General features: G+C 53.6%; 7 protein-coding genes across 7 annotated transcripts; 4 read left to right on the forward strand and 3 right to left on the reverse strand.

Annotated features, from left to right (window-relative positions):
* Positions 1-765: 765 nt before the first annotated feature.
* UCRPA7_4563 (putative hd domain-containing protein) lies at positions 766-1,425 on the forward strand (the record flags this gene model as incomplete). Its single annotated transcript, XM_007917115.1, has 1 exon — positions 766-1,425. One exon carries the CDS (start codon positions 766-768, stop codon positions 1,423-1,425), a length of 660 nt encoding a protein of 219 aa, XP_007915306.1.
* A 682-nt stretch (positions 1,426-2,107) lies between these two features.
* Positions 2,108-2,771, forward strand: UCRPA7_4564 (putative cyclin-like f-box protein; the record flags this gene model as incomplete). The annotated part of the gene is made up of 2 exons (XM_007917116.1): positions 2,108-2,576; positions 2,632-2,771. 2 exons carry the CDS (start codon positions 2,108-2,110, stop codon positions 2,769-2,771), a joined length of 609 nt encoding a protein of 202 aa, XP_007915307.1.
* Positions 2,772-3,477: 706 nt separating this feature from the next.
* UCRPA7_4565 (hypothetical protein) lies at positions 3,478-4,224 on the reverse strand (the record flags this gene model as incomplete). Its single annotated transcript, XM_007917117.1, has 1 exon — positions 3,478-4,224. One exon carries the CDS (start codon positions 4,222-4,224, stop codon positions 3,478-3,480), a length of 747 nt encoding a protein of 248 aa, XP_007915308.1.
* Positions 4,225-17,994: 13,770 nt separating this feature from the next.
* UCRPA7_4567 (putative u1 small nuclear ribonucleo protein) lies at positions 17,995-18,834 on the reverse strand (the record flags this gene model as incomplete). The annotated part of the gene is made up of 4 exons (XM_007917118.1): positions 17,995-18,275; positions 18,370-18,594; positions 18,655-18,762; positions 18,825-18,834. The coding sequence occupies 4 exons, from the start codon at positions 18,832-18,834 to the stop codon at positions 17,995-17,997; spliced, it is 624 nt and encodes a 207-aa protein (XP_007915309.1).
* A 369-nt stretch (positions 18,835-19,203) lies between these two features.
* Positions 19,204-20,061, forward strand: UCRPA7_4568 (putative endoplasmic reticulum vesicle protein 25 protein; the record flags this gene model as incomplete). Its single annotated transcript, XM_007917119.1, has 4 exons — positions 19,204-19,416; positions 19,486-19,609; positions 19,673-19,976; positions 20,043-20,061. 4 exons carry the CDS (start codon positions 19,204-19,206, stop codon positions 20,059-20,061), a joined length of 660 nt encoding a protein of 219 aa, XP_007915310.1.
* A 569-nt stretch (positions 20,062-20,630) lies between these two features.
* UCRPA7_4569 (putative tpr repeat protein) lies at positions 20,631-21,377 on the forward strand (the record flags this gene model as incomplete). The annotated part of the gene is made up of 2 exons (XM_007917120.1): positions 20,631-20,868; positions 20,941-21,377. The coding sequence occupies 2 exons, from the start codon at positions 20,631-20,633 to the stop codon at positions 21,375-21,377; spliced, it is 675 nt and encodes a 224-aa protein (XP_007915311.1).
* Positions 21,378-24,599: 3,222 nt separating this feature from the next.
* On the reverse strand, positions 24,600-25,314 carry UCRPA7_4570 (putative bzip transcription factor protein; the record flags this gene model as incomplete). The annotated part of the gene is made up of 2 exons (XM_007917121.1): positions 24,600-24,915; positions 24,971-25,314. 2 exons carry the CDS (start codon positions 25,312-25,314, stop codon positions 24,600-24,602), a joined length of 660 nt encoding a protein of 219 aa, XP_007915312.1.
* Between the last annotated feature and the right edge of the window lie 611 nt (positions 25,315-25,925).

Consider the following 25,925-nt stretch of genomic DNA (forward strand, 5'->3'; position numbering starts at 1 on the left):
ATGCAATTCAGTAGCTTCGGCGGGTATGTGAGGAACCTCTTTCTCGTCACACGCAATCCACCTCCACCTTCATCTCCACGAGTCTAGAAGGGGTGTTTGCCTCGTGTCGTGCCTGAACGGATATGCTTGAGATAGTCTCGATCGATACGACGGGGTAGCCTTCGTACACCATTGGATGTAGCAGACATCAAGCATTGTCAAGCAGCACAGTGATCCACGCAGCTCGCTCTGATATTGATTGCTAATTGCGCCCGATTTTAGAGAGCAACTCGCCTGAATATCTGACTGCAGCATCGGCGGTTAAGCGTTGCATTCGCGTCACCGCTCGTCCATCTCCTCTTCCGCCTGTGTCGCTCGCTTCAAGGCGCCAGTTCCGAAGTGCCAGCCGGGCCGCTCCGTCTTCCTTGACTATTCTTGTCTCAACGAGAGGAGATCCATCTTCGCTGGTCAGAGTCTCTCCGTGTAGACCTATCTTCGATCTACGGTGAGACTATGCCCGACTTTCATGCCCCTTGTGAACCCACCATGGTCGAACAAGACACCCACCCATTCTTACCATTGGTATACTGGCTTTGATACCAAGTCAATCTGGACTTGACTTAGATACAGTATTACTAGGTCCCCAGACTTCTGCTCTCATATTATATTCTAACGGGCTCTTCACTTCTTTGTTGGTTCTTAAGAAATTTTTGCAACTATCTCCACCTTACGAGGACGGCTACTAACGAGTCACGATGGCCAGAGTAAAAGAGAAGAAACGAAACTATGGCTATCGTTGACTCGCTGGGTACCGATCCCCTTATCAAGACCGTCACCGACTTCGTGAGGGACTACATGAGCAACTACGATGCCTCACATGACTTCGGCCACATCCAGCGTGTCGTGGGACAGGCTCATTATATTTATACTAAGGAAGTCACCACCAACCCAGCCCTGGATCTCCAAACGGTGGTCCTAGCTGGTCTGCTACATGATGTAGGAGATCGCAAGTATCTCAAGCCCGGCGAGGACGCGAGCACGATGGTCCGTCAGATCTTGCTCGACAAGGGCGCCTCTGAGGAGCTCGCGCAGAACGTCCAGACCATCTGCCTGGGCGTCAGCTACTCAAGCGAGATTAAAGACCTGGCCAAGGTCCAGGACCTCATCAAGGCGCACCCGGAGCTCGCAGTCGTTCAGGACGCCGACCGCCTCGACGCAATAGGCGCCATCGGGGTGGGACGGTGCTTCACGTACGGCGGGGCAAAGACCGGCAGATCGATGGATGATTCCATCGAGCACTTCGAGGAGAAGCTCCTGCTCATCGAGGACATGATGAAGACGGACACTGGGAGGAAGCTCGCAAAGGAGAGGAGCGACCGGCTGCGGCTGTTTCGCGAGTGGTGGAGGGACGAGTCTTCTTTCTTGGAGACGCCCGTTCTAAATTGAGTGGATGGACCGTAGGGCTGGGACTGGCGTAGGGCTGGGTTGACCACACATGGCCATCCCCCAAGCTGAAGAGAGGGCGTTGACGTGGCGTTCTCGCTCTGGATCCCAAAAGAAAACCAGCCTGCCTATTGAGGGCATGCGTCGGACTCTGGTTGGAGTTGATAGGAGGAGAACCGTCTTAGATAATCCCATCAGCAGCTAAGTTTCCGAGCCTATTCAAACCTATAACGTACCTTGCAACGCTCCCCAAGCCACCACAGACCCTAATGCAGACCATGCGGCCTTCGAGAATCCTTCCAATTGCCCATGATCCTGAGGAGAGACGGCTGCATCAGGAAATGGACACGAACAGTCAGTCGGGCTGGGGACCGTCGCTATTGCCGGCTTACGCGCGTGAGTCTTGGCCAGTAGCGACGGCGGCCGCTGCCCAGGGCCGCCGCGCTCGCGGGAGCTTCGTGCATGCTTCGCAAACGAGTGAGATGATGCTCAGTGCGAACGAGTAGATGTAATAAGGAGCGAGCCGTAACCTGCTCAGGTCTGTATTTGTTTCCTGGTGGTCTCGGGGCACTACAGTATATGCGCCTGCCCAAGCACTTACACCGATCATCCATCCGTATACCAATTCGAACACAGAGATCGAGCCCCCTTATTCAGCCGGAGCGTAATACCAAGGCTCATTCCGATGGATTCCCTCCCGCCGGAACTCCTCTCCCATATCCTGCTGTGCCTCCCACGCGACTGTTATCCTGTGGCCCGGCGCACATGCCACGCCTTCAACGCGGTGCTCGCCCCGCCGCTGTTTTCGCACCTCCGGGGGTTTCTCGACCTCCGCGCCGCCGAGGACCGGCTCGCCCGCGGCACCAACAACCCGCTGCTCCGCCCCGTGACCATCTGGTCGCCGGAGAGCTGGCCGCCGCCAGACATGGTGCTGAGCACGTACTTCCTGTCCGCCCTGTACAGCGCCCTGACACACCAGCCATGCGGGAGGGAGCTGGACGGGGAGACTTTTGGGGCCCTGGTGGGCTTGGGCGGCCTCACGGGAGGCAAGTTGCGCCGGGTGCAATTCATGTACGAGATGTACCTCGAGTACGTGGACAGCGATGTCTTCATGCTGGACTCGCGGACGGCGACGACGTTGGAGATGATGATCAGTAAGTTGATGGCTTGTACTGGACCATGATTGCTGGGCTGATTGTGCGTGCACAGCTTATCCGACCAGGCTCCCCGAAGAGGGCGTGACAGCTGCTTTCCCGGATGATGACGACGACAACGATGAACGGAATGTGATAGGCGAGGTCATACGTGAAGGGATCATCGCGGGCACGGAGGACTTCATGGATAAATAGTGTCAAGTGTTCTCATTTGAATATGGCGAGGTAGAAGTTTCAAAGGTTCATGTCTGCTTGTTTGACTATAAATCTGTAAGATATATTACCTTTCTCGATAGTCGCAGCCTTGATCGTTCTATGCCACAATGATATCGATTATCATGGCACAGAAGCTATTTGAGTCACTTTCTGAACACATCACATGCATTCATGGCTTAGATGTTGAGACAATTCTAATCAAGGATGAAACACGTCACAGCATAAAGAAACCAAAGTATTGAAATGTTCAATGTAGATATTAAGTCTATATATCGTCGGGTTCTCCGAGTGTCTCATCAACTAATGCATACTCATATATATATCAAATCATTCCCGATAAGAATCTCATGGAACGCCCGTGATAAGTATCTCAGTATCACCCAAAGATGATGAGGTGTGTTCCGATGCCACCCAAAACTCCTGTACTATGCAAGTGTATGCCCACCCTGGCGCGTCTTCGTGTGTGTCCGATCCATTAAAAAATATGATGCAGGTAGTTTTGCGGCTCCTATCAACCCCCAAAACAGCAGTTTGAGGGAGAAACAAATTGGGCCAATGCAAAAGGGGAAACTGTTTATGTCCGAAGAAGTGAATGATTTATGCCGGAAGACCAAATGACGCGGGCGATGTCTGTAAGAATGCACAAGAAACTCCGCTCTCTTAACCTACAGTCTGTTCATCAGACTCATAGGAAGTAAGCAGCGGCCAGACCAACGGCAGCCAGGCCAGCGCCGACACGGTTCGCGGCCGCGCCAGCCGTGGGGATGGTGGTCGCGCCGGTGGTGGTCGGGCCAACGGGAGTGTGGGTGGCACTGCCGGTGCCAGTGGCAGTTCCGTTGCTTGGAGGCGGCAGGATGCTGGAGCTGGGGCCGGTGCTCAGGGGCGGCGGGATGACTGTGGTGTAGCTGGAGATGGGAGTGACAGTCGACTCTGGGCAGTAGGTTGTGGTCTCAGTGTAGACGTCGGTGATGGTGGTGGACTCTCCCTCCGGGGTTGTGGTCTGGGTGTAGATGGTGGTGAGAGTGGTCACGGAGGAGGTGGGCGCCGCAGTGCTGCTGGCGACCGAGCTGGTGGCAGTGTAAGACGGCGTGCAGACATCGGCGGGCAGAGTGAAGGTGCCGTTGTAGTTGCCAGAGCCGCCATAGACGATGCAGTTCTTGGAGCAGGCGGCATCGCCGCTGGTCTCGGAGGTCTGCCAGCAGGGAGCAAAGTTCACACCCAGCGGCGGCTCGCCGGCCAGGTTGTCGTTGCAGTTGCCTCCATGGCCGATAGCATTCTCATCGCAGCGGATGATGATGTTCGTCGCCAGAGAGTCGCCAGCGCAGTAGGCCTGGCCGGGCTTGGCGCAGGTGTATTGGCCGGTGGTCTCGTTGTACTGGACCTGGGCACTTGCCAGAGCGGCAGTGAAGATGAGAGCAGCAACAGTCTTCATTGTGTGTACCGGTAGTTTAGGATGAATCTAAACTGGGTTTGTATGTATGAGTCGGGGCGGGTTGGCGAGGTGGTGTAGTGATATACCAGAGAGAAGCGAGTGACTACTCTGATACTGTCTTGGTATACAGCGAGAGACAGTTGAGGCTGTTGTAAGGATGCTTGATGGTGATGATGATGAGAGTGAACGAAAAAGGTTGGCCAGACCGGAGGGCGATGGGTTGAATATATAGAGTAAGGAGAGACGGGACATGACCTACCTTGGAGTAGTACTCTCTAAGCAGTGACGAAGGCAAACAAGTACTTACCTACCGGTATACCGCCTTACTCATGAGCCTCGAATAGAACAATCTGGAGAGAGAGACGAGAGTGGCTCGAGTGGAGGGGTTGGGTTGACTCGTACTCACGGCAGCTGGCAGACAGACAGGGGGCTGTGGTCAATCGTCAGCCAGAACAAGCAAGTGGGCGGAGGGGGCAACACGAGGCTGGTGAGTTTTTAGCGTCGCCTATCACCGTCGCTCCTCGGGTTGGAGGCCACAGCGAGCAGGCGTCCCTGGCAGATCACCCGACGCCACTGTATGCGAGACGCTCACTGGGAAACCGCAACTGACGGCAACCTGCACAATTCACCACCACAATTCGAGACTTCGCTTCGCAGCGCAGCGCATCGCAGGAATACTATGCAGTAGGACAAAAACCCTTGAGGCTGGGATCTGTCTCTCCACTTACCCGCTCCTGCTTACCCGCAGTTCTTTCAGCCCACCGCCGACGGGACATGAGAAGAGACAGAGACAAAGAGAGCAAAGAGAGACAAGACTGACGCCCACGGCGTAGGGCGGCATCGGCTTGCCGTGAGGTTCGAGGTCGTCGTTCTTGGCGGGAGGTAACGTCACAGGACCCCTAACCTCCCAACGCTGGAACCCGTCCAGCCGTCCAGTCCAGTCCAGTGCACTGAAGTTCTCAGTCCATTTACTCGTATCCACGACTAGGTTAGGTACGACTCATCGTCTGGCCGCTCCCCGTACACGCTACCAGGCCCGATGTCTAATAATGGCTTCTGTTGCACGAGATTTGCATTCTATCTCAATCCCGCGCATCTGGAAAGTTTCGCCTCGGTCAACGCCGCCGTCCCGCAATCTTGTGTCTTGTGCCCTGTCTCCCTGTGCCTGGTAGGTACGACTCTGTCTGTCCCTTTCATCTCACAGCATAGACGATCGTGCACAGAGTGCACCATGTTACTCAGTAGTTCTATTAGGAAAGTTTCACGGCGTTTCCACGGCCAGGAGCGGTCACCCAACCAGGTGCCGGAGCCAACTTTTCTTGTTTTGAGTCTCTGGAGGGGAACCCTGGAGATGGCCGGGGGGGTTGACGGTTGATCGCTGTCAAGCTTCGTTTTACCTAGATCGCCGCCCGGGTTCCTCCCGCATGTCCTATAGTCCTCTTGGCCGCTGACTGGACGATCCCACTGTCCCTGAGAAAATGAAAAGGTTGAACTGCAATGCATGCATCGACAGCTGTCTCCAGCGTGATTTGCCCAGTCTCAGGAGGCTTCCCAGTTCGATGTCTATGCATCGTGATGATGAAAGCAAGAGCGTTTGAGGGAGGCTGGTAGCTGCACACCTCGGTGCTAGCGGGTCTCACTGCAAGACAGTGTCTGTCCGTAGGGCTCTCCCAGAAGCCGCAAAATGCTGTCATGGCGCTCTGATTGATCGAGGTGCATTGAGAGATGTGCATTGCCACACTGCCGTAGTAGGGCAGTCGTTGCGCGTCGGCGAGGGCGTGAGCCACACCTGTGGCAACCGCTACAGACAGTAGTCTGCTACCCCAGCTTAGTGGAGTGAGACGATGTGGTTGGGCACTGCTGCTAAGAATAAACTTTTCTCTTCAGCCGGACTGTCGAGGCGGCCAAACACAGCGCTGAATCGAAGAGACGCCGTGCGTGTACACCCCAGCCACGCCTCAATCAGCCTGGAAACTGACTACAGACCCGTCTTTTCTTCTCCGCAGTGTCCGGCGGTCCGTCAGTCTCTTCAGCAGAACGTGAGAACGCCGGCGTCGCCTCTTGTGGGCTGAATAGCGACTCGTGAGAGTTCGTTGTATCCATGGGTGGGTTTGGAGGCGTGATGCTTGTCTTGTCGGCTCCAGCGAAAAAGTCCCCAGATTCTGGAACCCAACTCTTTTTTTTCCCCCTTCTAGGCGGCCTCGGATCGACGTCATACGCTATGTTTGTAGGTGCCCTTCTGCGCTTTGGGCAAGGTTTTAAGGTTAGTTTAGCACCCGGTTGTACTAGTAGTCTAGTGCTATTTCGCCGAGCGAATTTTTCCTGCCGGCAGACTCAGGCACGAACAGGCGCACACGGGGCACAACACGAGATCGACGTTCACCACCACCTGGCAAGCATCTGACTGCCACCATCCAGAGTCAGTTATTTTCCATTTTGCCGAGCACAGCGCGGGATCTGGACCCGAGTGTTTGGAATCACCACCTCGTGCCAGCTCTTGAAGTGCTGCACCTCGACGTCATGCGCTGCCTTTCACTTACCCACCGTTGACTGACCTGCTACCACTTCTGGAAAGTCTCGTCATACCCTCTTGACTGACCATTTCCTGTTTTGTCTGGTTGAGAAATCACCTCCACCAAGTTGCCTGGGAGACCAATCTCAATATTGAGATCCCCCCCATGGAATACGAACGAGTCACTCGCCGGATACTGACCCGAGGTGCCAAGCCTGTCAAATCACCACGGGGCATGTCGCCGCCATGGCGCATCATCTTAACACCGATGAGGGAACGAAACATCGTATCGACCCGGCATGTGATGGATTCAATATACTCAAATCGTTGATTATGTCACACCGTCCTCCCACTTTCACGCCCTTACTCTAAACGCCCTTGTCACTCGTGAGACCCTTGGCGCATCACAGATACGAAAGAGAGACAAAATGGCAGGAGCTATGCTTGCACTTTTTTGGAACTTTTGCCTCGAGCCTCGCGACTCTTCATAGACAGTGTCATGAATGTTAAACGTCAACCCCGTCCCAGACGGCGCACCCCGGCTCCCAGTATAGTCGCGGTTTCCATCGCGGTCCCTAAGATAGGTCGATGCCGGCCGCAAGGCTCACAGGTCCTCCTCAGGCTCGCTAGAGATGCTGAGCGGGCCCTTCTTGACCATGATACTCATGATCTCGTAAAGGGCGTCGGCAGCCGCCATGGTTGTGTGCTCGGCGTTGGTGTCATACGCGGGCTATGTGGCAAAAAAAAAAGTCGGTCAGCTTCTTTCGTTTGGCAGAATTCCAAATCTTAGGGGAACTCACAGCAACCTCTACGATGTCGGCGGCAATCAGGTTGATTCCATCCAGACCCCGCAGGATAGTCCGCAACTCTCTGGTTGACCAGCCTCCCGTCTCAGGGGTGCCGGTAGCGGGCGCGACTATTGGGTCTGTTATTTCCGCTCTTTCTCACTACTTCCCCAGTCCCTCAGAACTTACAGGCAGGGTCCAACGTGTCGATGTCAAGTGACAAATACACTGGATTCGTGGTGCCAACACGCTCCCTGATCTTCTTGATGATACCGTCGGTGCCAATGGTGTCAATCTCACGAGCTTCGACGATCTCGAAGCCGCAGTATCCGTCATTCTCATAATCGCTGGGCCCGCTGAGGGTCGTGCGGATACCAGCATGGATATTGGTGTCGTTCTTCAGCAGTCCCTCCTGGGACGCATGGTAGAAGTATGTGCCGTGGTTGATGCTCGCGACCTGCGACGGCGAACCACCGAAGACCTTGGGCCGCCCTAGACGAGTGTCAGCGCAGAGTCTGACTCTGTCATGTCCCCGTACTCCACTTACAAGTGTCAAGATGGCTGTCAAAGTGGATCACGGACACCGGCCCGTATGCGCGGTTGATGGACCTCAGCAGCGGGAGGGTAATCGTGTGATCACCGCCAAGAGTGATCACTCGGGGCAGAGTCTTGCCCTTCTTTGCGGGACCAAGCTTGTCTGCATCGGTCTTTGGCGCCCGTGAGAGGATGCTATAGTGGCCCTCCTCGATCTGGTGAAGCGCAAAGGTGTTGTCGTATCTAGAATGGGAGTCAACACACCAACTTCTGAAAGGTTGATAGGCTTTCCGTACGAGGTGACCGGGATATCGCCACAGTCAAGAACCGTAGCCCAGCTATTGAAAGGGTTCGTGTCAAGTGGCACATTGTATCCTCCACTGCGAACGATATTTTTGTCAGCGAGGACGCATACGAAGCTTAACATGAAGACTGCTACACACTAGAGGTTGAGGCGACGCGACCCCTGTCGGATGCCAGATGGGCCAAAGCGAGCACCAGGGCGGTACGAAGTGCCGGTGTCGAACGGCGCGCCTGGGCTCGTATTAGTTCGGCGTGGACAATTCAGAATTGGACAATTGACGAACCAATGAAGGCAATGTCATATTTCACGTCGCTCTGTGCGAGGCACTGCGCATATGGGAGCCGACCAAAGGTCGAGATACCGGAGAAGACCGAGTCGGCCTGGTATTGTTAGCTCGAGCCTCGGTCGCAGCTACGAATTGGTCGCACCTGGGTCCCACCGTCTCCCGGAAGAGTGCTGTACCACAGAGACTGGTGTGGACCAGACATGGACTTCTGCAAGTCATGGTCGCCGTGGGCTGACACAATGGCTGCGCCAAGCAGCGTGAAGTAGGTCTTGCTCAACATCGTGAACAGATCAAGAGGGCAGAAGGTTCAAGGAGAAGAAGGAAGAGCACGAAAGAACCTGGGCATCCGGGCGAGCTTTATCAAGGCCCATTGGCTTCTGCAGGACGCCGTCGAGCTACTGGATTGGCGAGAGCTCCATGCTGTTTGCAGTAGCGGGTCACGGCAAGTGCATCTCCTTGAGCTTATCACCACTGGAGTGCCCACTGCGATCTCGAATGCCGCCCACTAGATGGCCTCGATCTCACCATTCTGTGCAGGAGGACGTGTCATTCAAGCGATTCCTCTTAGGTAAACGGCAGTCCTCATAGCTTGGATGACATAGCTCGCTGATGCGGGGCGCAAGATAAAGGAAAATGCCTGGCTGGCTTTGCCAACTGTTGCGGCGGCGGGGGGAGGAGAGACGGTCCAATTGTCCAATCGAATGCCATCGGTAGTCTTGGGACCGTCCGTCAGCTCACTCGAGGATTATCCCACGTTGGACAATGAGCTAATTGGCGATGATAATGGATTTCTCTTGAGCAACCGTCGACCGCATTGGGGCAATTGGCCCAGATATGACGCCAATGAAGTTGAGGCGGGGCAGTTGTGTGCTCGAACGGCTCTGGTGGGGTTCGACCTCGAGATAAGCAGACAGTCTTCCTGGTCGGCTCCGATAAGAGAGAAGACTGAATGATTCCCGAAGGGCTCGTCTGCAGGTTTGTGAACCAAGGGCAGATCGGTGGACAAAGTGTGGAATTTCCGTCATCGGCCCTGGATGGCCCCATACAAACATTATGGCCCTGCATCAGAAACGGCTTTGGTGATGATCAGTGTAAGAGCCATACCCTCTTCCTATCCTAGTAGTCGGGAGTCTCCGAAGAATATCTTCCGGGCAACTTTCGGACCGGCCGACAATAGCATATCCTAAATGCTTTTGGATAGGACTTGTGTAGTTAACAGTAAAGCAGCCAAGTCGCCAACAATAAGGAGAAAGGGTGATTGAATACTCGTCTGAGGTTGCGGCTTTCAGAGTATCGGACCATGGTGTAGGTATCCTGAAGAGTCCCGTGCCTCTTTCCGACGTGCTTGATCTCGAGAATTACTCACCGCCTTGCTTTTAGAAGCTTCTCACACAGCAGGTAGGAGTATCATAGCAAGAGATTTCCTAACAGATCTAGCATTGTGTGGCTATTAGGACTAGTCATTCGTAGAGAGCTCTATACCAATAGTCTTTCGCCGACCACCTAACACTTGACATTTGTGAGAGAGCGTTGTAAGATTGATATATAAAGTCTGTTGTATACAGACCACACAAAACATGTATAATTTGGAAACCTCTTTCCCTTGTTATAATGAAATGCAAAATTCATCAAATGACAAATCCAATGCCAACCAACTCGGTTTCACTTGATGTAGCTAGGGAAGCGTTTTGAGAAGACTTCTTCCTCTTGACTGCCAGCACTGCAGATAATGTGGCACTCGTCCAATATCTTTAGCTCTCTACTGCTATGTGAGCTTGAAGAGTAACTATTACGGCATCTTTAATCGAGCAGTATGTCGATTAGAATCTCGAACAGAATGATGTAGTGACGCTGAATGATGCCAAACAAGAAGGATATGATATCACGCGAAAAGGAAAATGCTGGATACATTGTATGCTTCAAGTCTGAGAACAGCGTGACTTATCGTCAGAGATCGGTATCTGTTCCGGGTGTTGGTCGGCTGGCGGGGCCCGGTGAACGGGGGCTCCGGCACGGGCCATCTATCCGGGACGGACAGATGTACGGTGTTGGCAGTGAAGATTCATAAACCCGGACACCGACCGGCCTGAGACATTACTCTACAGTAGTTGCAAAGTAAAAGGATACTGTTCACAAATAGGCTTATCTTTTCGCCATAGATCAATGTTTCAAGCTCTGGATCTGCGGTGAATTGCAACACTTCGTGCAGGTCTCAAGATCCGTACTGCCTCAAAGCTTGCATGAACAATCCAGACTCCTGCCACTGTTCGCAAGTCGGATATTTCATGTTCACCAGGTGCAGCTTGAAATCCATAGCGAACTATAAGGTACGCCATCAGTTATATGAACATAGACTAATGATTGGATCAAGTAAGTGCCTAAGAAAACCAGGGGTACCTGTATGTGCGGCGGAGGGAAGGAGTTGGGCAGTCCGCAATTGTGATAGAGGAAAAGCCTAGAAGCTATGCTGATTGGTTGTCATGCTGTCTCACACATGTCGCTCTGGGAACTTTTATCACTCCGATCTATCATGACATTCGGCGTGGAGATTGATTTAGGTTAGACTAGAAATTGGGGCGCGCTGGACGAGAACGCCTTGGAAGCAAGGGAAGGGCCGCACCGTCGAATAGCGTGCCACTCGCTGGGATCGAAGTCATGATCTGAGACACCACGAAGACCGGACGACGTCCGCTACATTGCGGACGAGGTACAAGTCGGTCGGATTCATATAGCATCTAGAGATGGCCATCAGGGTATCTAGGGCTATGCCCATTTTTGCAGCATGTTTGTGGATCGACCGCATCTAACGTAAGGGAGGTTGTACGCCTGTGGACCCTGATGGCACACCTGGCATTCATGGCGAGCGCCCCCAACCTGGTGTAAGTAAAGTAGGTGTCACTAACAATTTCTGCCATCTTGTTACCACACATTGTTCTTTTTCTTTTTGTAGATTTTAGCCCGTCGACGGTATCCGGTCCTCCGCGAAGAGCCACATGCGGTGTCCTATTCGTCTGCAGAATCTGCAGACCATGCGGGTCTTGGACAAGGACGGGCAGCCTTGTGCACGATCTCACGAGATGATTTGTCTGGTGACCTGGTGCTGCTGCAGGTTCGACCAATGTGAGCGATGCAAAATTGGGGGGCGGGTCTCTCTGCTTGAGACCTGCGTGCAGTTTGTGATGGGTTGCTGTTGGATGAGAGTAACGTACCAACATTCACCTCTCACTCAGGACACTTCGCCGCTTGGTCGGCAGGTAGTCGTATGTGTGTCGTCAGAAGAGGGTATATGGCATGTATATGTGTCAGGGCCATCTCGCAGTAGCAAAAGTAGCACAAAAGCAGTGCGATGCGAAAGACCGCGGCTTGGTGACAGCAGCAGCGCAGGAGATCAATCAATATGTGGATGAATTGAGGCATTGCTGCGGTCCTCCGGTCGCGCGAGGTCTGAGTGGCCAGGCGGAATAGCAAGTCCTCTATTCTTAGGTGAAAAGGGGGAACGAGACTGCATTGCGCGTTGCTGCTGCTGCTGCTGCTGCTGCAAGGAGCTAGAAGATGCCTTGATTCTAGCCAAGCGTGCAGACGGACGGGATGCAGAAGCAACCACTCGATGACTCTTTTCTCGCTAGAGACGCGATGAGAGAGGCGGAGATGGTTTTCTGTCTCTCCTGATGTGCATCTCACCTGAGGTCATGATGTAGGTATGGCATGGATGGGCATCTGCAAGTGGTTGACACAGTAGCAGTAAGGTGAGGGTAGAGGGTAGAACGATACCTGGCAGCAGCATCGATCGCTTCCATCAGGTCGTGCTCGCCCTCCTCCTTTAACATGGCGGAGGGAAGAACGAAATGGGTGAGGAAGGCACGATCTCTTCGACCAGCCTACACAATCTATCCTATAGGTACCTTCCATCCGTTGCATACCTACTATGTACCTTACTTACCAAAACCTTGAAATGGTTGGATTGACTGTGATACGGCGATGGCGTGGCTCCTGGCTCCTGCCCATTTCGAGGTTGTAGCATGTACGGTGGAGACCTTTGCTTCTGGAAGCATGGGCATGGATGCGGGATGCTGATACCGATAGATGATATCTCATGTGCCTCGATCCCAAGGCCTTCCTACCACCACCCTGCCGTATCAATCTGCCTCCTCACCTCCCTACTTCGCCTGCACTAAGTATCGTCGACAGTAGCACCCAGCGGCAGCGGCGATGGGGGGTAGAACGAAAAAGACGCCGAAGAGACGTCTACTGGCCGACTGGCCGCTGATGCTGATGCTGCAGGTCTAAGGTTAGTTAGACACACAGTGTCCCAAGTCCCCCAAGAGGAGGGAATACCTGCAGAGTGGACCGTTAGCGCACTGGCGCTTTCCCTGTTCTTGCCAGGCCCCGGTCCGGCCCTCTCCCATTTGGTCCCCACCCTGCCACCCCAGCCGGCGCATCTTGGGAATGGACAATGGACATTTTGGGGGGTGACCCATCTGGGCGTTGGTGCGTAACCAACAAGACTAACTGCTGTGAGGTAGAAGGTGAAGAAGAGGTAGGGAGTTCCCCTCCAACCTCGTCGCCCAGCCTCCCCTCTCCTTGCTTTCCCAGTTTCTGTTCCCTGCCGACCATCAGACGCTGGCACTGAGCACTGGGCACTGGCACTGGCACTGCCTGGGTCCTTCCTCGAGTCTCCACTCAGCCAATCGGTACTTTCAACTGCTCTGTCCTATGCTGCTGACGGCCTGTACTCCTCTCTTCTGGACTCCTCTGCGCGAGCGCAACAAGTGAGAAAGCGGACGACATCATCCCCTCCCCCCATCCAGTAGCAAAGACTTTTTGCCTTTTCCGCATTGCCAGTTTGTGTCAGATATACTGCCTTACAGCGAGCCTCTTGTCATCGCACCCCCGTCGAGTCCCGAGTTTCAAGCCATGGAAGCCCTGTCCCGTACTTGATTGGCGACCGACAAAATCGACTGCGACACAGTAGCATAGGTGGACAGTCCTGAACCACAGCGAGCTCAGAGAACTCGGTGCACTCCCACAGCCGAAGCCCACACAATAATTGCCAGCTGGGGATCAAGGACAGCACTTCCCCCTTCGCCGTACGAGTCTACCTGCCGGAAGCACTGGTCTGACTCCTGCGCCATTCAGGTACTCGTTGCTTGATATCTTCACGCTGGTCTGGAGGCCTAGATCTAGGCAAGAGGCAGTGGAGAGACACGTCTTTTTCCCCAGACTCCAAGGCCACGTCTTAACACCCCCACGCATCGAACTGCTTCCGTCTGCTTGCTAGCTCCCTCTATATCTATCACTGCCCGGTTGCCATCGTTACATTTACAATGCAAACACTCGAAAGACAATCCGTCGTCCAAAGCCGCGTATATTGAAGGGCGAGGCCCCCTGGTTGCGAGATTAGGCGTATCAAGGAAGAATGACGATAAGCCCGAGCTCGATGTCGGCACATTACACCATGCCTACTACGAATATTGAATACATGGCACCGCCAGACGGCAGCTTCGCAGCGAGTCAGCGGCTGTTCAGGAAGCATAAGACCCTTCCACACCCGCGCAAGAGCAGATACCCTGCCACATATGACCTCAACGCGTCTGCTCTCAAGAGTTATGACTTGACAATCGACACTGCTCTATCTTCGACCTCGGGCTCACAGCCCACAAGCCCTCAAGCACTTAAACAACAAGCAAGAAGAAAAGGGACTTGGCCTGATCTTCCTCCCACACCACCGGCGCATTCGCGGACCTCCTCGAGTAGCCACTCTGCGATACCCTCGAGCCCGACTTACGTCGAAACACCCGAGCAGAGCACGGAAGATATCCAAGAACAGGCTCCCACTACACCTACAAACCAGCGAAGCCCTCCAACTCCAGATGTCACACCCCCCCAGCCCGAGCGGCGTCCTAAAGCTTTACGGCCCGTTGTGCACGAGAGACTACCCTCGAAAAGCACAACTGGCTCCCGGACAGAATCATTCAAGACTGCGAGGGAGAACCCGGAGTCGTCGGATGAAGATGATGGCAAGTCGACTCTACGCCCAGGAATGCCCTCTGCAAGGACGTCGCAAAACACGGTTAGGCCGAATAGAGCAGATGAGAAATCGAAACCTCAGGCAGTAGGGTTAGGATTAGGATTGGAATCGAGCCCTGAACCTAATCTGACACCAAGATCAAAGGGCGAATTTATGGCCTTTGATGGAGAGTGGGGCTCCGCCAGTGAGGTCGAACAGGAATGGGATGACAATTTGATGAGGAATGTAACCGTGAAGAAACGCCGACCACGAGTAAACTCAGACACCCGCGACGACGAAGTTATCGAAGACGTTACGATCACTCCAACAAATGCTACCAAAGCTGTACGCGCCATGCCTCTACACGGGAAACCCCTCGCGTATCCTTCGCCGCAAATCACTTTTGAGCCCATCAGGCGGTTTACCGCACCTGCACCGTCAACCTCGGATTCATCATTCAGTGCAGATGTGAGGAGATCGTCCGGTATGTCGTCAAAGTCGACCGTGTCGACCGTTGTGGAAGCAATACTGGTCGACACTCCACCACGACGGCAGAAGACCTTGCGGCACGTCAAAAAACTAAATGCATTGCGTGACTCCAGCTCGGATATATCTCCGCCTAGTACAGCACCCACATCAGTCGGCTTGGATGAGACTGAGCGAAGGAGGCGGCCAGTGGAGCATCTACGAGATGCCCGAGTTGATAGTGTAGCTTCTTCAGGAACCATGAACTCTCTCACAAGCCGCAAAGCGCGCCGAGAGATTTGGAAGAATGGCGGAATACCTGTCGTCGTTGTCCCTGATCGTCTTTCATCTGTGCGGTCAGACAGTAAGGAACGCTCCCTGCGGTCGACAAGCAGCAGACACTCCAGGCGAAGCCAGAGTTTGAGTTCTGCACCACTGTCTCAAGTATCGAGGAGCAAGGATCTGACCCCTTATTTTGAGCGACCATCACGACGTGGACGAGCAACCTCTGAGTCAGATGGATCAACCCCAGGAGACCAGCGAACCATGGACTACCCGCCTATCGTTCCTAGGCGTACATCTTCGCTTTCAGCTCCAACAAGCCGTAATACTTCACGGGCAGGTTCCTTGACATCAGAGAGCTTGAAGGCGCACAATGCTCTGCAAGATGTCCATAACACCAGGAAGGAGGTGCTTCTGCCAGCGGTCAAGCTGCAGCCCGCACCGCCAGTAGAACCTGAGAGTCACGGTGTCGAGGACACGCAAGAACAGCCGGTTCATAAGCTTAGCGTTGACAAAAATGGTGATCCGTTCTTCGGCAAGCGGCTTTCTGCTCAAGTGACGCCTTTCTCTCAAGCGTCCGTCGAAACCACAGGCACCTCCGCGGCAGAGATCTCGGAAGCAATGGCAGTCAGCATTGTCCCTCATCAGAATAAGTCTGTGTTAATGGTGGATCACAAACCGTCTGATGGCTCGGATGGCTCGCAAAAGTCCAAAACATCGGACAAGGTCGATTCGCGCGAGGCAGGCAACCCCACGATAGTGACTTCAGACCAGGATGGTAACGGCCCTGTTACTCCTCCACAGTTCGCTTTTTCAATGGATGATGTGGATTCACCTCTAAGAAACCCTCGCAGTCCACCAGAGCCCCCAGCTATCAACTTCATACCCGCAACTCCATCGGGTCTCACGCCAGCTCAGGAGAAGGACAAGCAACTCGGCAACTTCTACGAAGTTGAAGCTGGTCCAAAACCGGCCCGCAATGTATCACTAGTACGCCGAGCCTTAGGTAAACGCCGTCATTCTGAGTATGGCCCACCGCCAGCACGCAACCCCAATCTTGGCTTTCTCACTCGGACGTTTTCTCTGTCAAAAAATATTCGAAGGGAGAGTGCCGAGAATCCAGACTTGGACAGGGGAAAGCATGCAGCTCTTGTGCTAGCGTACCCCACTGCTGAAGACAAACCTGCCGACGAGGGAAGACTGCACCCATTCTGGCGTCCAGCATATTCCGACCAGTCTGGAGATGAGGAGGATGATATGTACGATATGGAAGAAGAAGTGCACCGGTACCCGCCTATCGATAATCGGCCACACCCTCCGCGAAGAAGTTTTAGTGATCGGATGAAGCGGACCTTCGCCATAATGCCAATTCAGGACGAGTTCGAGGACTACATTGCAAGCAGGCATACTGGTCCCGAGCGCCGCACCATAAAGCGAACTCCTAGTGGCAACCTACGTGTTGTCAAGCACCGTGGAAGCGTAGGTTCCTTACGGCATGCAAGACCGGATGATCAACGGCCATATACTGCCCCTGACCAGGACTTCTCAAACCGTCGTCGACACTTCTGGCAGTCCTACAGTTTCAGCAAGGAGAGCTCGGGCAACCCCAGCCAACCCAAAAAAGCCCGCTTGTTTCCCGGGCTCGGAAGTAAGCTCGAGGAATACAGCCTGCAAAACTTGCCACGGCGATTTAGTGAACGTCGCCGCGAGAAGAGAAGCAAAGAGCTTCGTCAGAAGATTAGTGGGCCTCGAGAGGTGAGAGACGGCGTTGGCGATGTAATTCGCAGGAATAGTTATCGGGACGCCTTTGCTCAGGCTCAGGCTACCCGGTAAGTGATGGCCGCACACACAATGAAAACACCAACAAATACGACGAAAAATGATACCATTTTATACCCTAGACATGAGAGACAGGTTGGATTTTCAGGAGGATTTATGGTGATAACGACCGATATGACTGGTTCGCGGCGGTCCTGGGATATGCATTTGTTTTCTAGGCTATGGGTTCACATTTTTGAAATGAAGCAGAAACTCCTATGACTGATGATGAAATATTTGAATGACAACATTTTACGACATCATGGTACGGTCATATGGGTGTTGAGGAGGCGAGCGGGTACCGGCGTCTATAGGAGCGAAAACAAGTTTAATTTTGGAAAGAATCAAGAGCATGTTGTTATTGTTCCTAAGAGTCTTGTGTATCTTGCAGATGTCGGGAATGAGGTTGTCCCTGTAACAAAGTGTCATTTTGAGGACGAGGTTGTAAATTATAGACATCAATCTAATGATATTGATCAATCCCAAACCCTCGAGGTCAATGTGTCCATGGACCTTTTCGAACAGGTTTTTATCTGTCCTTTTGCGAGGTTATTTGGTTTGGCTGCCCCCTAGAGCACCAACTACAACGGCTCGAGCACATATGGAAGCCACCTATCTGATGGATGTGTTGAGTACTTTTTTTTATTGGTACACCTTCACTTGCATAATGCAACCGATATTTCAGTCCCCAACCTAACCTAAACGCCATGCGCCGTGATATGTTGCTTGCCCAACTGATAAAGCGAAGCCGGTCTCCCCATATACCGAGAATAGAGCTCATCTGTCCGCGCCAGGAGGGCCCTGTCCCGGCGGCGGCGGTCCATTGGCGTTGAAAGGCGGCATCGGTGGGAAGCCTGCTCCAGGAGGCGGAAGTCCGCCAGGAGGGAAGGGGAAGTTCGGCGGCAGGCCCGCGGCTCCCGGGGGCGGGAACGGTAGGCCCCCAGGAGGAGGGAAGGGGAGGCCACCGGCCCCGGGAGGGGGAATCGGCAGGGGAGGCGTGTTGGTCGCGCCGCCTGGTGGTGGGAAGGACGGCATTGGTAGGCCGGATCCGGGGCGGGCTGCATCGGAGAAGACTTGTGAGTACGGGGCCGTATACCTAGGTAGATCGCCAGGGAGGAGAGCGACCGACTTGGGGTGAGGATGAGGACTTACGAGGAATCATGCCCTGCGGGAACTGGCCGGGCGGAGCACCTGGCATGCCTGGAAAGGGCGGCGGAGGCACACCGCCGGGGAAGGAGAAGGGCATGCCTGGGGGTGGGAACGCGCCGCCGCCGGGCTGGTTCTGCGGTAGCATGGGGTTGTTGTGCGCCTGGCCCTCGGCGGCGTAGGAGGATGTGATGGAGTCGATGACTGATTGCGCCTTCTCGTGACCGATTTCTGCGGCTTGATGTTAGCTGTCGGGCCCGGCCATAAGAGCAGAGGAGGACCAGAACATACGTTGGTAGTAGTCCACGACATTACGAAGGTGGTTACGTCCGCTGTTGTGTGCCTTGCGCACACTCATCGAGTCGTGCGTCAAGTAGACATCGCAATAGTCGCAGAAGACTGTCGCAAAGTCAGTGATGGTCATCTGAAAAGTCGAGGCTTGGTGATAGAATAAGACTTACACTTGGGCATCTTGTCTTGATTGTCAAGCACTCGCGAGAGAACAGGTGCGGGTCGAAGCTCTCGAGGACGGATCTCGGTCGAGGTTGGTCTGCACAGGCGGCGGCGAATGGGGAGGAAACATACAAAGAAGTTCGAGATCCGCAAGGCTGCCGCGGGCGCACGTGCAACGCAGACCAGAAGGCTTCGGTTCCAGGGGGTGACTTAAGCTACCGCGCTTTTCCTTGGGTGTCAACGTTATTGGCCACGCTCCACCACAGGTGAGCTAGCCCCAATTGGAACGCGACAGATTTACCACTTTATCGCACCTATTCTCCTGTTTCCTTCTGGCAGTCCAAGAAGCTCCCTTCGCACAACTCACGCAGCTTCTTCCCGGCGACAATGGCCCTTCCACGCTCTTTGCTGCAGTACGTCTGCAGTCTCGTCCTCCTGGTTGCCTGCGCCCAGGCCCTCAAGTTCGATCTGCAAGCGTATTCCCAGCACGATCGGAAGCCGGAGCGATGCATACGGAACTTTGTGGCTAAGGACACCTTGGTCGTCGTGACGGCCACCGTCGACGGCCACAGAGGCGATGGAATGGTCGTGAACATGCACGTTAGTACAACCTACATCACAGGGTGTTTAGCTGTCAGAAACATGGCTGATGAATATCATTGCCACTAGATCAAGGACGCTGTAGGAAACGAGTACGGCCGACCGAGAGACGTCGCAGGCGAGTCGCGGACAGTCTTCACCTCCCACGCCGATTCCGCGTTTGATGTCTGCTTTGAGAATATTCTAAGCGGAAGTATGTGATTCCGGGCGATGATTCGGGGGCGGACAAGCGTGCAGGGGCTGACAAGGACTGCAGACAAATATGTCGACAACCCTAGCCGACACGTCGAGCTTGACATCGACATTGGTGCCGATGCCAAGGACTGGTCCGCCATCCAGGCGACCGAGAAGCTCAAGCCCGTTGAGACGGATCTCCGGCGTTTAGAGGAGCTCACCGCTGAGGTCGTTAGCGAGATGGATTACCTGAGGGCACGCGAGCAGAAGCTTCGAGACACCAACGAGAGCACAAACACTCGTGTCAAGTGGTTCGGCTTTGGCACTACATTTCTCCTGATTGCTCTTTGGGGATGGCAGATCATGTACCTCAGGGCATACTTCCGGTGCGTTTCTCCCCATCGCTCACATCTTTGTAATCTGGAGATATTTGCTGACTTTAGGACCAATAGATCCAAGCATCTCATTTAATAGGCTCTCTCTCTTAGACGGCTGCTTTTGGGTGCCCAGGAGTTCAAGAGCTGTATGGTAGTATTTGGGCAACGCAGATGATGCTATGGGATACTTGGGAAATCGCTCGATGTGTGTATACTACGACTGGTTGACAAAAAAGCATGATTGTTAGTGGACGACTCTTTCCGTATGGGCCTATACGCCTCATATTCAGATCACGATACCAATGCAGTGAAAGAACTTTACACTTATAACATAGTCGTAGCAGACAAAAGTGTATTCTGTGAACACTGCATTGATAACTGGCAATCTGACCACTTTGACCCCTTGCCCGTACAATTGCCTAGATCTGCGTTGCCAAGCTAGAACATTACAGCACTACTGTAAAAAGAGGCGGAACCGAACGGCACTAATTTTTCGGCCTCGGCCCGCCTAGCTTTACATCACTAATGTGCCAGACCTCAAGCCTCTACCAAATGTGTTGAATCATACATCTGATTGCCGGTCTTTTACCTTCTACGCAAGGCAAAAAACACCAAAATCAACTGCTCAGTGCATCGCAGAGATTCACGAGAGCAACACATGCAATGGCATCACTCCAGAGATTCCTCCGCCCGGCAACCCGGCGCATCATCGCGGGCGCCCGTCCGGCTGCTTGCATGTCCAACGCCCGTTGGCAAAGCAGCTCGTCGCGAGGGCCAATCGACCCGGCGGCCGACCCGAACAAGGAACTTGAAGTAGGCGAGCTGCAGGGCGCAAAGTTCAAGATTGAGCCGCTCCGGCGGGTGGGCGAGGATGCCGCTACGATGCGCGCGCGATTGATCTGTAAGCCAGCCTCTCCTGGAGCCTTGCGAGCATCGCCATAAGCGTCTACTAACCACCTTGGATCCTATGCAGACCAGTCCCGTAAGCGCGGCACCCTCGAGTCCGATCTCCTGCTCTCGACCTTCGCCTCCGAGCACCTACCCACAATGAGCCCTGAGCAGATGAAGCAGTACGATCTCTTCTTGGATGAGAACGATTGGGATATCTACTACTGGGTGACGCAGGAGGAGTCCGCAGATGGCGCCTCCAGCAGTCCAGCAGCCACGGGCGCAAAGCAGAACTCCGAGCCGTGGACGACGCCGAGCCCACGGCCAGGAGAGTGGGCGCAGACCATAGGCACGTTCAAGCCGGCCTACCGGCCGGTGCCGGCGCGGTGGAAGGACAGCGAGATCCTGGCCCTGCTCAGGCGGCATGTCCGTGAGCGCAGTGCATCGGGAGTGCTGGACGGGGGCAATGCAAAGGGCAGGGGAGAGGGGATGGCGTTCATGCCGCCGCTAAATCACAAATAGCAAGATTCAGCGGGCGATGTGTTTTTGTATAACAGTGTATTTGCCACCATGTCTGCATAGGTCAAATCGGCCTTGTATGGAATTATGAGATCCATTGGGTTGGCAAATCTGGAAAGACACGCCGGCGGCCGGCTGCTCAAACATACAGATGGTATAGAAAACGTCAGTTTCGATGCGGCCACCCTCTCAGACTCTTTATGCAATGAACCGAACCCTCATGCCCTTTGATCTCCATTCCGATGGGATGATCACGTCCTAGACGCCAATTGAAGCCTCCCAATCTCATGCCAATCATTATATCATTTTCCACACAAAGTAACGCCATGCTGTACCCCTCGAGAACATTGTATCGCAAGGACTGTAGGCGTGGTGTTTTTCACCCGCTACCTTCCGGTAATATCCTCCCCAGACTTCGCAGCACCTCCATAACGGGCATCTCCTTGGTCCCAGCCACTCCTTTCTCCTTCTCGTCTCGTTCCTTAAGCCTAGTCGAGCCTAGAGCGAGAATCCTATCTGCCTGTCGACTTCCTGTTCTCACCCTTTGGTCCAGCTTATGAACACTATCCGCGAGATGGTCCACCCTGAACTCTAAAGACGATTGCATCGTTTGTAGCCTGGATCTCATCTTCGACTTCAGGTGTGCGAAAGAAGAATCCTGACTTGTAATGAAATGGAGGATTCTCGCCTCATCTGGGTCAAGCAGACTCTCATCTGGTAGGGCAGCCTGTTTCGGGTCTCCGCCCGGATAGAGGGCTGGTATGTCAGGTATTGGCTTGGTTAGAGCAAGCCAAGTCTTCTTTTCTTCTTTTAATCTTGAATGATGTCAGCACTTTGCGTATAGATGAGAGACTGGATAGCAAATTAACATACCTTTTAATTCTTGCTTCAAGTTCTGCAATCTTCTGTTCATGCTCGATGTTCCGAGGATTGGGTTTCATGACAATTTGCTTCTTCTTTGCTGTAGGTTTTGGCTCGTCTTCCCTGCTGAACCAGTCTGAAAATTCCGATCTTGAGGAGAAATCCTTGAGAAGTTGGTCTTGTATCGCGCGTGCTATGACTAGTTAGCATTCTACCCCTTGCCATAGGTCTGGAAATCACATACCCCCTAAAATCGCATTTGAGTTGGACGACCCCAGTGGTGGTTTCTCTGATAGTGCTCTTTCACCACACCACGTCAAGAGCTGCTTCATTCTCCTTGGTTCGCTAAGACCTTCGGCTTCAATATGCTTATAGAATTCAGCTGGGTCGACCTCTCGATGCGGTATTGCGCTGTGCCCATTTTCGATCAATGAGCTTGCCCGCCGGCCACGCATACCAAGACTGCTCCTCCGCGCGCCTCCGGCCTTCTTTCTGAACTCTTTATTCCGATTGTTGATGGGCGTATCGCTGAAGGGGAGCGCAATCTGTCGTGAATCTGAACCTATATCGCCTTGGCCCTTTTCCACGTCCATAGGCGTCCCTGCCACAGCTGTTACGCGATCGTCATCTTCCGTCGTGTTTACCCTTGTCGTTTCACCACCTCGTCCTGTCTTTTCGATCGAAGAACGCGTCCGCCTCCCTGTCTTGCGCGTCTTGGCAACTGGGACTTCATCTGGGACGGCCGGCGCTGTCTGGCTAGCTTTTCGTCTCGTCGGCCTTTTGGATGTCGCTACAGGTTCCTGGCCCTCTTGAGGGGCTGGGGATGGTGATGCGCGCCTCCTAGCGTTGCTCTGCTTGCCTCTCCCTGCCGCCTTCTTCGCGGGCGCAGCCGCCGGCTCTGGCTCGTTTTCTTGCTGTGCAGTTTTCTGTCGCTTCGACACGCGCGTAAAGAGAAAATCGTCATCCTGCTCATCGTATACTGAGGACGCTATAGTCTTGACGTTAGGTTTCGACGCCCAGTCGCGATGCTCATTGTGGGGTAGCTCACCCGCAAGACGTTTGCTTTTCCGGCGCTCTGGCTGATTGCCCATGCTCAAGACTTGTAGCGGCTCCCGAGTCCGTATAACGGTCGTCATGGATGGCGGCCTGGCTGCGTAGGCATCTAGTACAGTTGCTTGGGTGAACGTGTTCGTCGAATTCCCAAGTTGGCGCGTGTCCAGCCCCGGATGCGATTGGGCCCCTCCGTGACTCCGGCTTACGACGGACGCGTCGATAATCGCGCAATTGAACAATCGCAAATCAAATTAAGCTGCAGTGGTCGAAGCGGAGATGGCATGAACTTGGTTGTTTAATTGATGCTCTTCGGTGGCCGAAGAGGGGTGTGTAGCGCCGGTGGACGTAAGAAATGGTGGTGATCGCGAAAACAGGCGGGCTGCTCCTTCCCTAGGTTGTTTACATCAATCTCATTTGCCAGCACTTGACGCTAACCCCTTTCAGGACACGCGGCTCTCCAGGACTCAGCCTACCCCCAAGTGCTTGTACTAGTATCCCTCAGTCTACCCTCAATTATTCACCGTGTCTTCAGGATCGAAGCTGATATTATTCCCGTTCATTTCATCTTTAGACATATTTCATTGTTACTCAACCTTGCATCTTCGATAGACGAAAAAGCAGTCCTTGAGCTGTGCATTAGCGAGTACCATACCAGCAAACAAAAGATCACAATTGAGAAGGTAATGGCATTATTTGAATCTTATCAGCTTTCGTATTCTCTGTTTACGTGCTACAAACCGTAGCTTGTTACCTGGTGCTACTCGAATATGTGCGAAGCCAGACGGGAGACGAGGATGCGTATCGAGGACAATATCCTCTCAAAGACGCTCAGCCGGAACGCCTCCAACAGCAAAGCAACCTGACTCCCCAACCTAACACCTATTTTGATGTGTATGCCCCCTTGACCAAATTCACAATACTTACAGGAGGACCACGAGGTCGCACAAGGTAGGACAGAGACAAGTCCTTACCTATTGCTCTCGCGTTCCCCTTTGGACTGTTGATGTTACTTGTACAGCCGTGACCAAACACCGTAAGGCAGCTTCTTGTCGAAGAGGATGTTGTTACATGCCAGAGAGATGGAAAGTCAGCTATCAATCACAAGATATGACAGCAACTAGCTCCTGGCTCTTGACGATGCTCTTGCAAACATCGAAGCGTTGCCCAAGTAAATGCGAGCAAATCAGTTTTCGCGCCCTTCCCACCGTTTCAGTCACCTATATTATATCAAGTCCTGCAAAAGAGCAAGCATGCTTTTGCCAGCCCGATGCTTCATTGATGGTCGTGATCTCATAGAAAATTAGGTGGACTTCATGAGAACCGTCTTTGGCCCTGTCCAGCCATGATCTGTTGAGCAGGCATAGGAGCAGCCATGCCATAAGGATTCATCTGTGGGTTGAAGGGCTCCATGGCTGCCTGCTGCATAAAAGCACCATGAAGTCCTTGCTGTTGTGTTACGGGGCAGTCTTTGTGGGCCAAAAGCAATGTCTTAAGGTTGACAACCTCCTCACGAAGTTGAGAAATCTGAGCTGTCAAAGCATCATTCTCGGAGCTAAACATTTCCACCTTAGACTGCAAGTTGGCAAGCCACTGTTTCTTTCGTTGACGACATTTGAGAGCAGCAACCCTAGAGTTGATCAGCAATTGCTCTATGCTCATACATTAATTTAGATGAGGCTTACCTGTTGCGCTCGAGGAAATTCTTCCGCTTCTCCTCGTCTGTCATCTTTGACTTGGGTCCGTCCATCTTTGAGTCATCGTCAGAATGATCTTCATCATCGTCGTCATTACTATTGACCGATGGAGCACCACCGTTGGTCTTGGCTTTCTTGTTTGCAGGACCCTTGGCAGGAGGCTCTTCAGCTTTCCGTCTTCCATTTGTAGTAGCTGCTCCGGCGCCTGAATTTCGTTTGCCCTTGCCGCGAGTGGCAGGTGGAGCCTGTTCACTTTCATCTGACATCGCACTGCCAGCTTCGCTAATACCTCGCATAGATTGTCCGTTGATGGACCCGTTACCATTAGTCATTTGTGGCGATGTGTTCGAAACCTGTTGAGGGATCGTGTTTGGATGGCCGTGAACCTGCTGTGGTGGTGCAACTGGAAATTGAGGCTGAGGTTGATTACCGTTCCTCCCTTGAGCCAACATAAATAAGCCGTTAGCCGCGTCGTTATCGTGGTTATCAAATGGTCCTGTTGGTGCCTTCGGTTCTGCCTTGACTGGCACTACGCCGTTGGAGATCTCCTGTGGCTGGGATGTAACTGCGGGTTGCGTTTGAGGTTGTACTTGGTCACGCTTAGCAGCAGCCGCACTCATCGCCGTCCGGTGGAAATCGATCGTGCTTGGTGTCGCGCCGCCACTTGCCAGTTGCGCGAAGAGTGCCTGAGAGTTGGGGCTGGGCGCCGGGAACATAGACCCGCTCCCGCCAGGCGTCAATCCTGTCCTCAACGACGACTCGTTGGGGGTAAAGCCGCTTCGCAAATGGTGAGCCTCGCTGAAGTAGTCGTTTGCTGGACCCGACAACATGGCCGGGCTAAGAGGTCCTGTCCGAAGAGAACCACCTCCCCAGTTGAAAGGTGTCACGCCGCTTCCGGGAAGCAATGATGACGGTGATGTCAGAGCCGCGACAGAAGGTAGCT

The sequence above is a fragment of the Phaeoacremonium minimum genome, assembly GCF_000392275.1.
Source record: "Phaeoacremonium minimum UCRPA7 unplaced genomic scaffold PA7_03_scaffold_351, whole genome shotgun sequence".
Lineage (NCBI taxonomy): Eukaryota > Fungi > Ascomycota > Sordariomycetes > Togniniales > Togniniaceae > Phaeoacremonium > Phaeoacremonium minimum.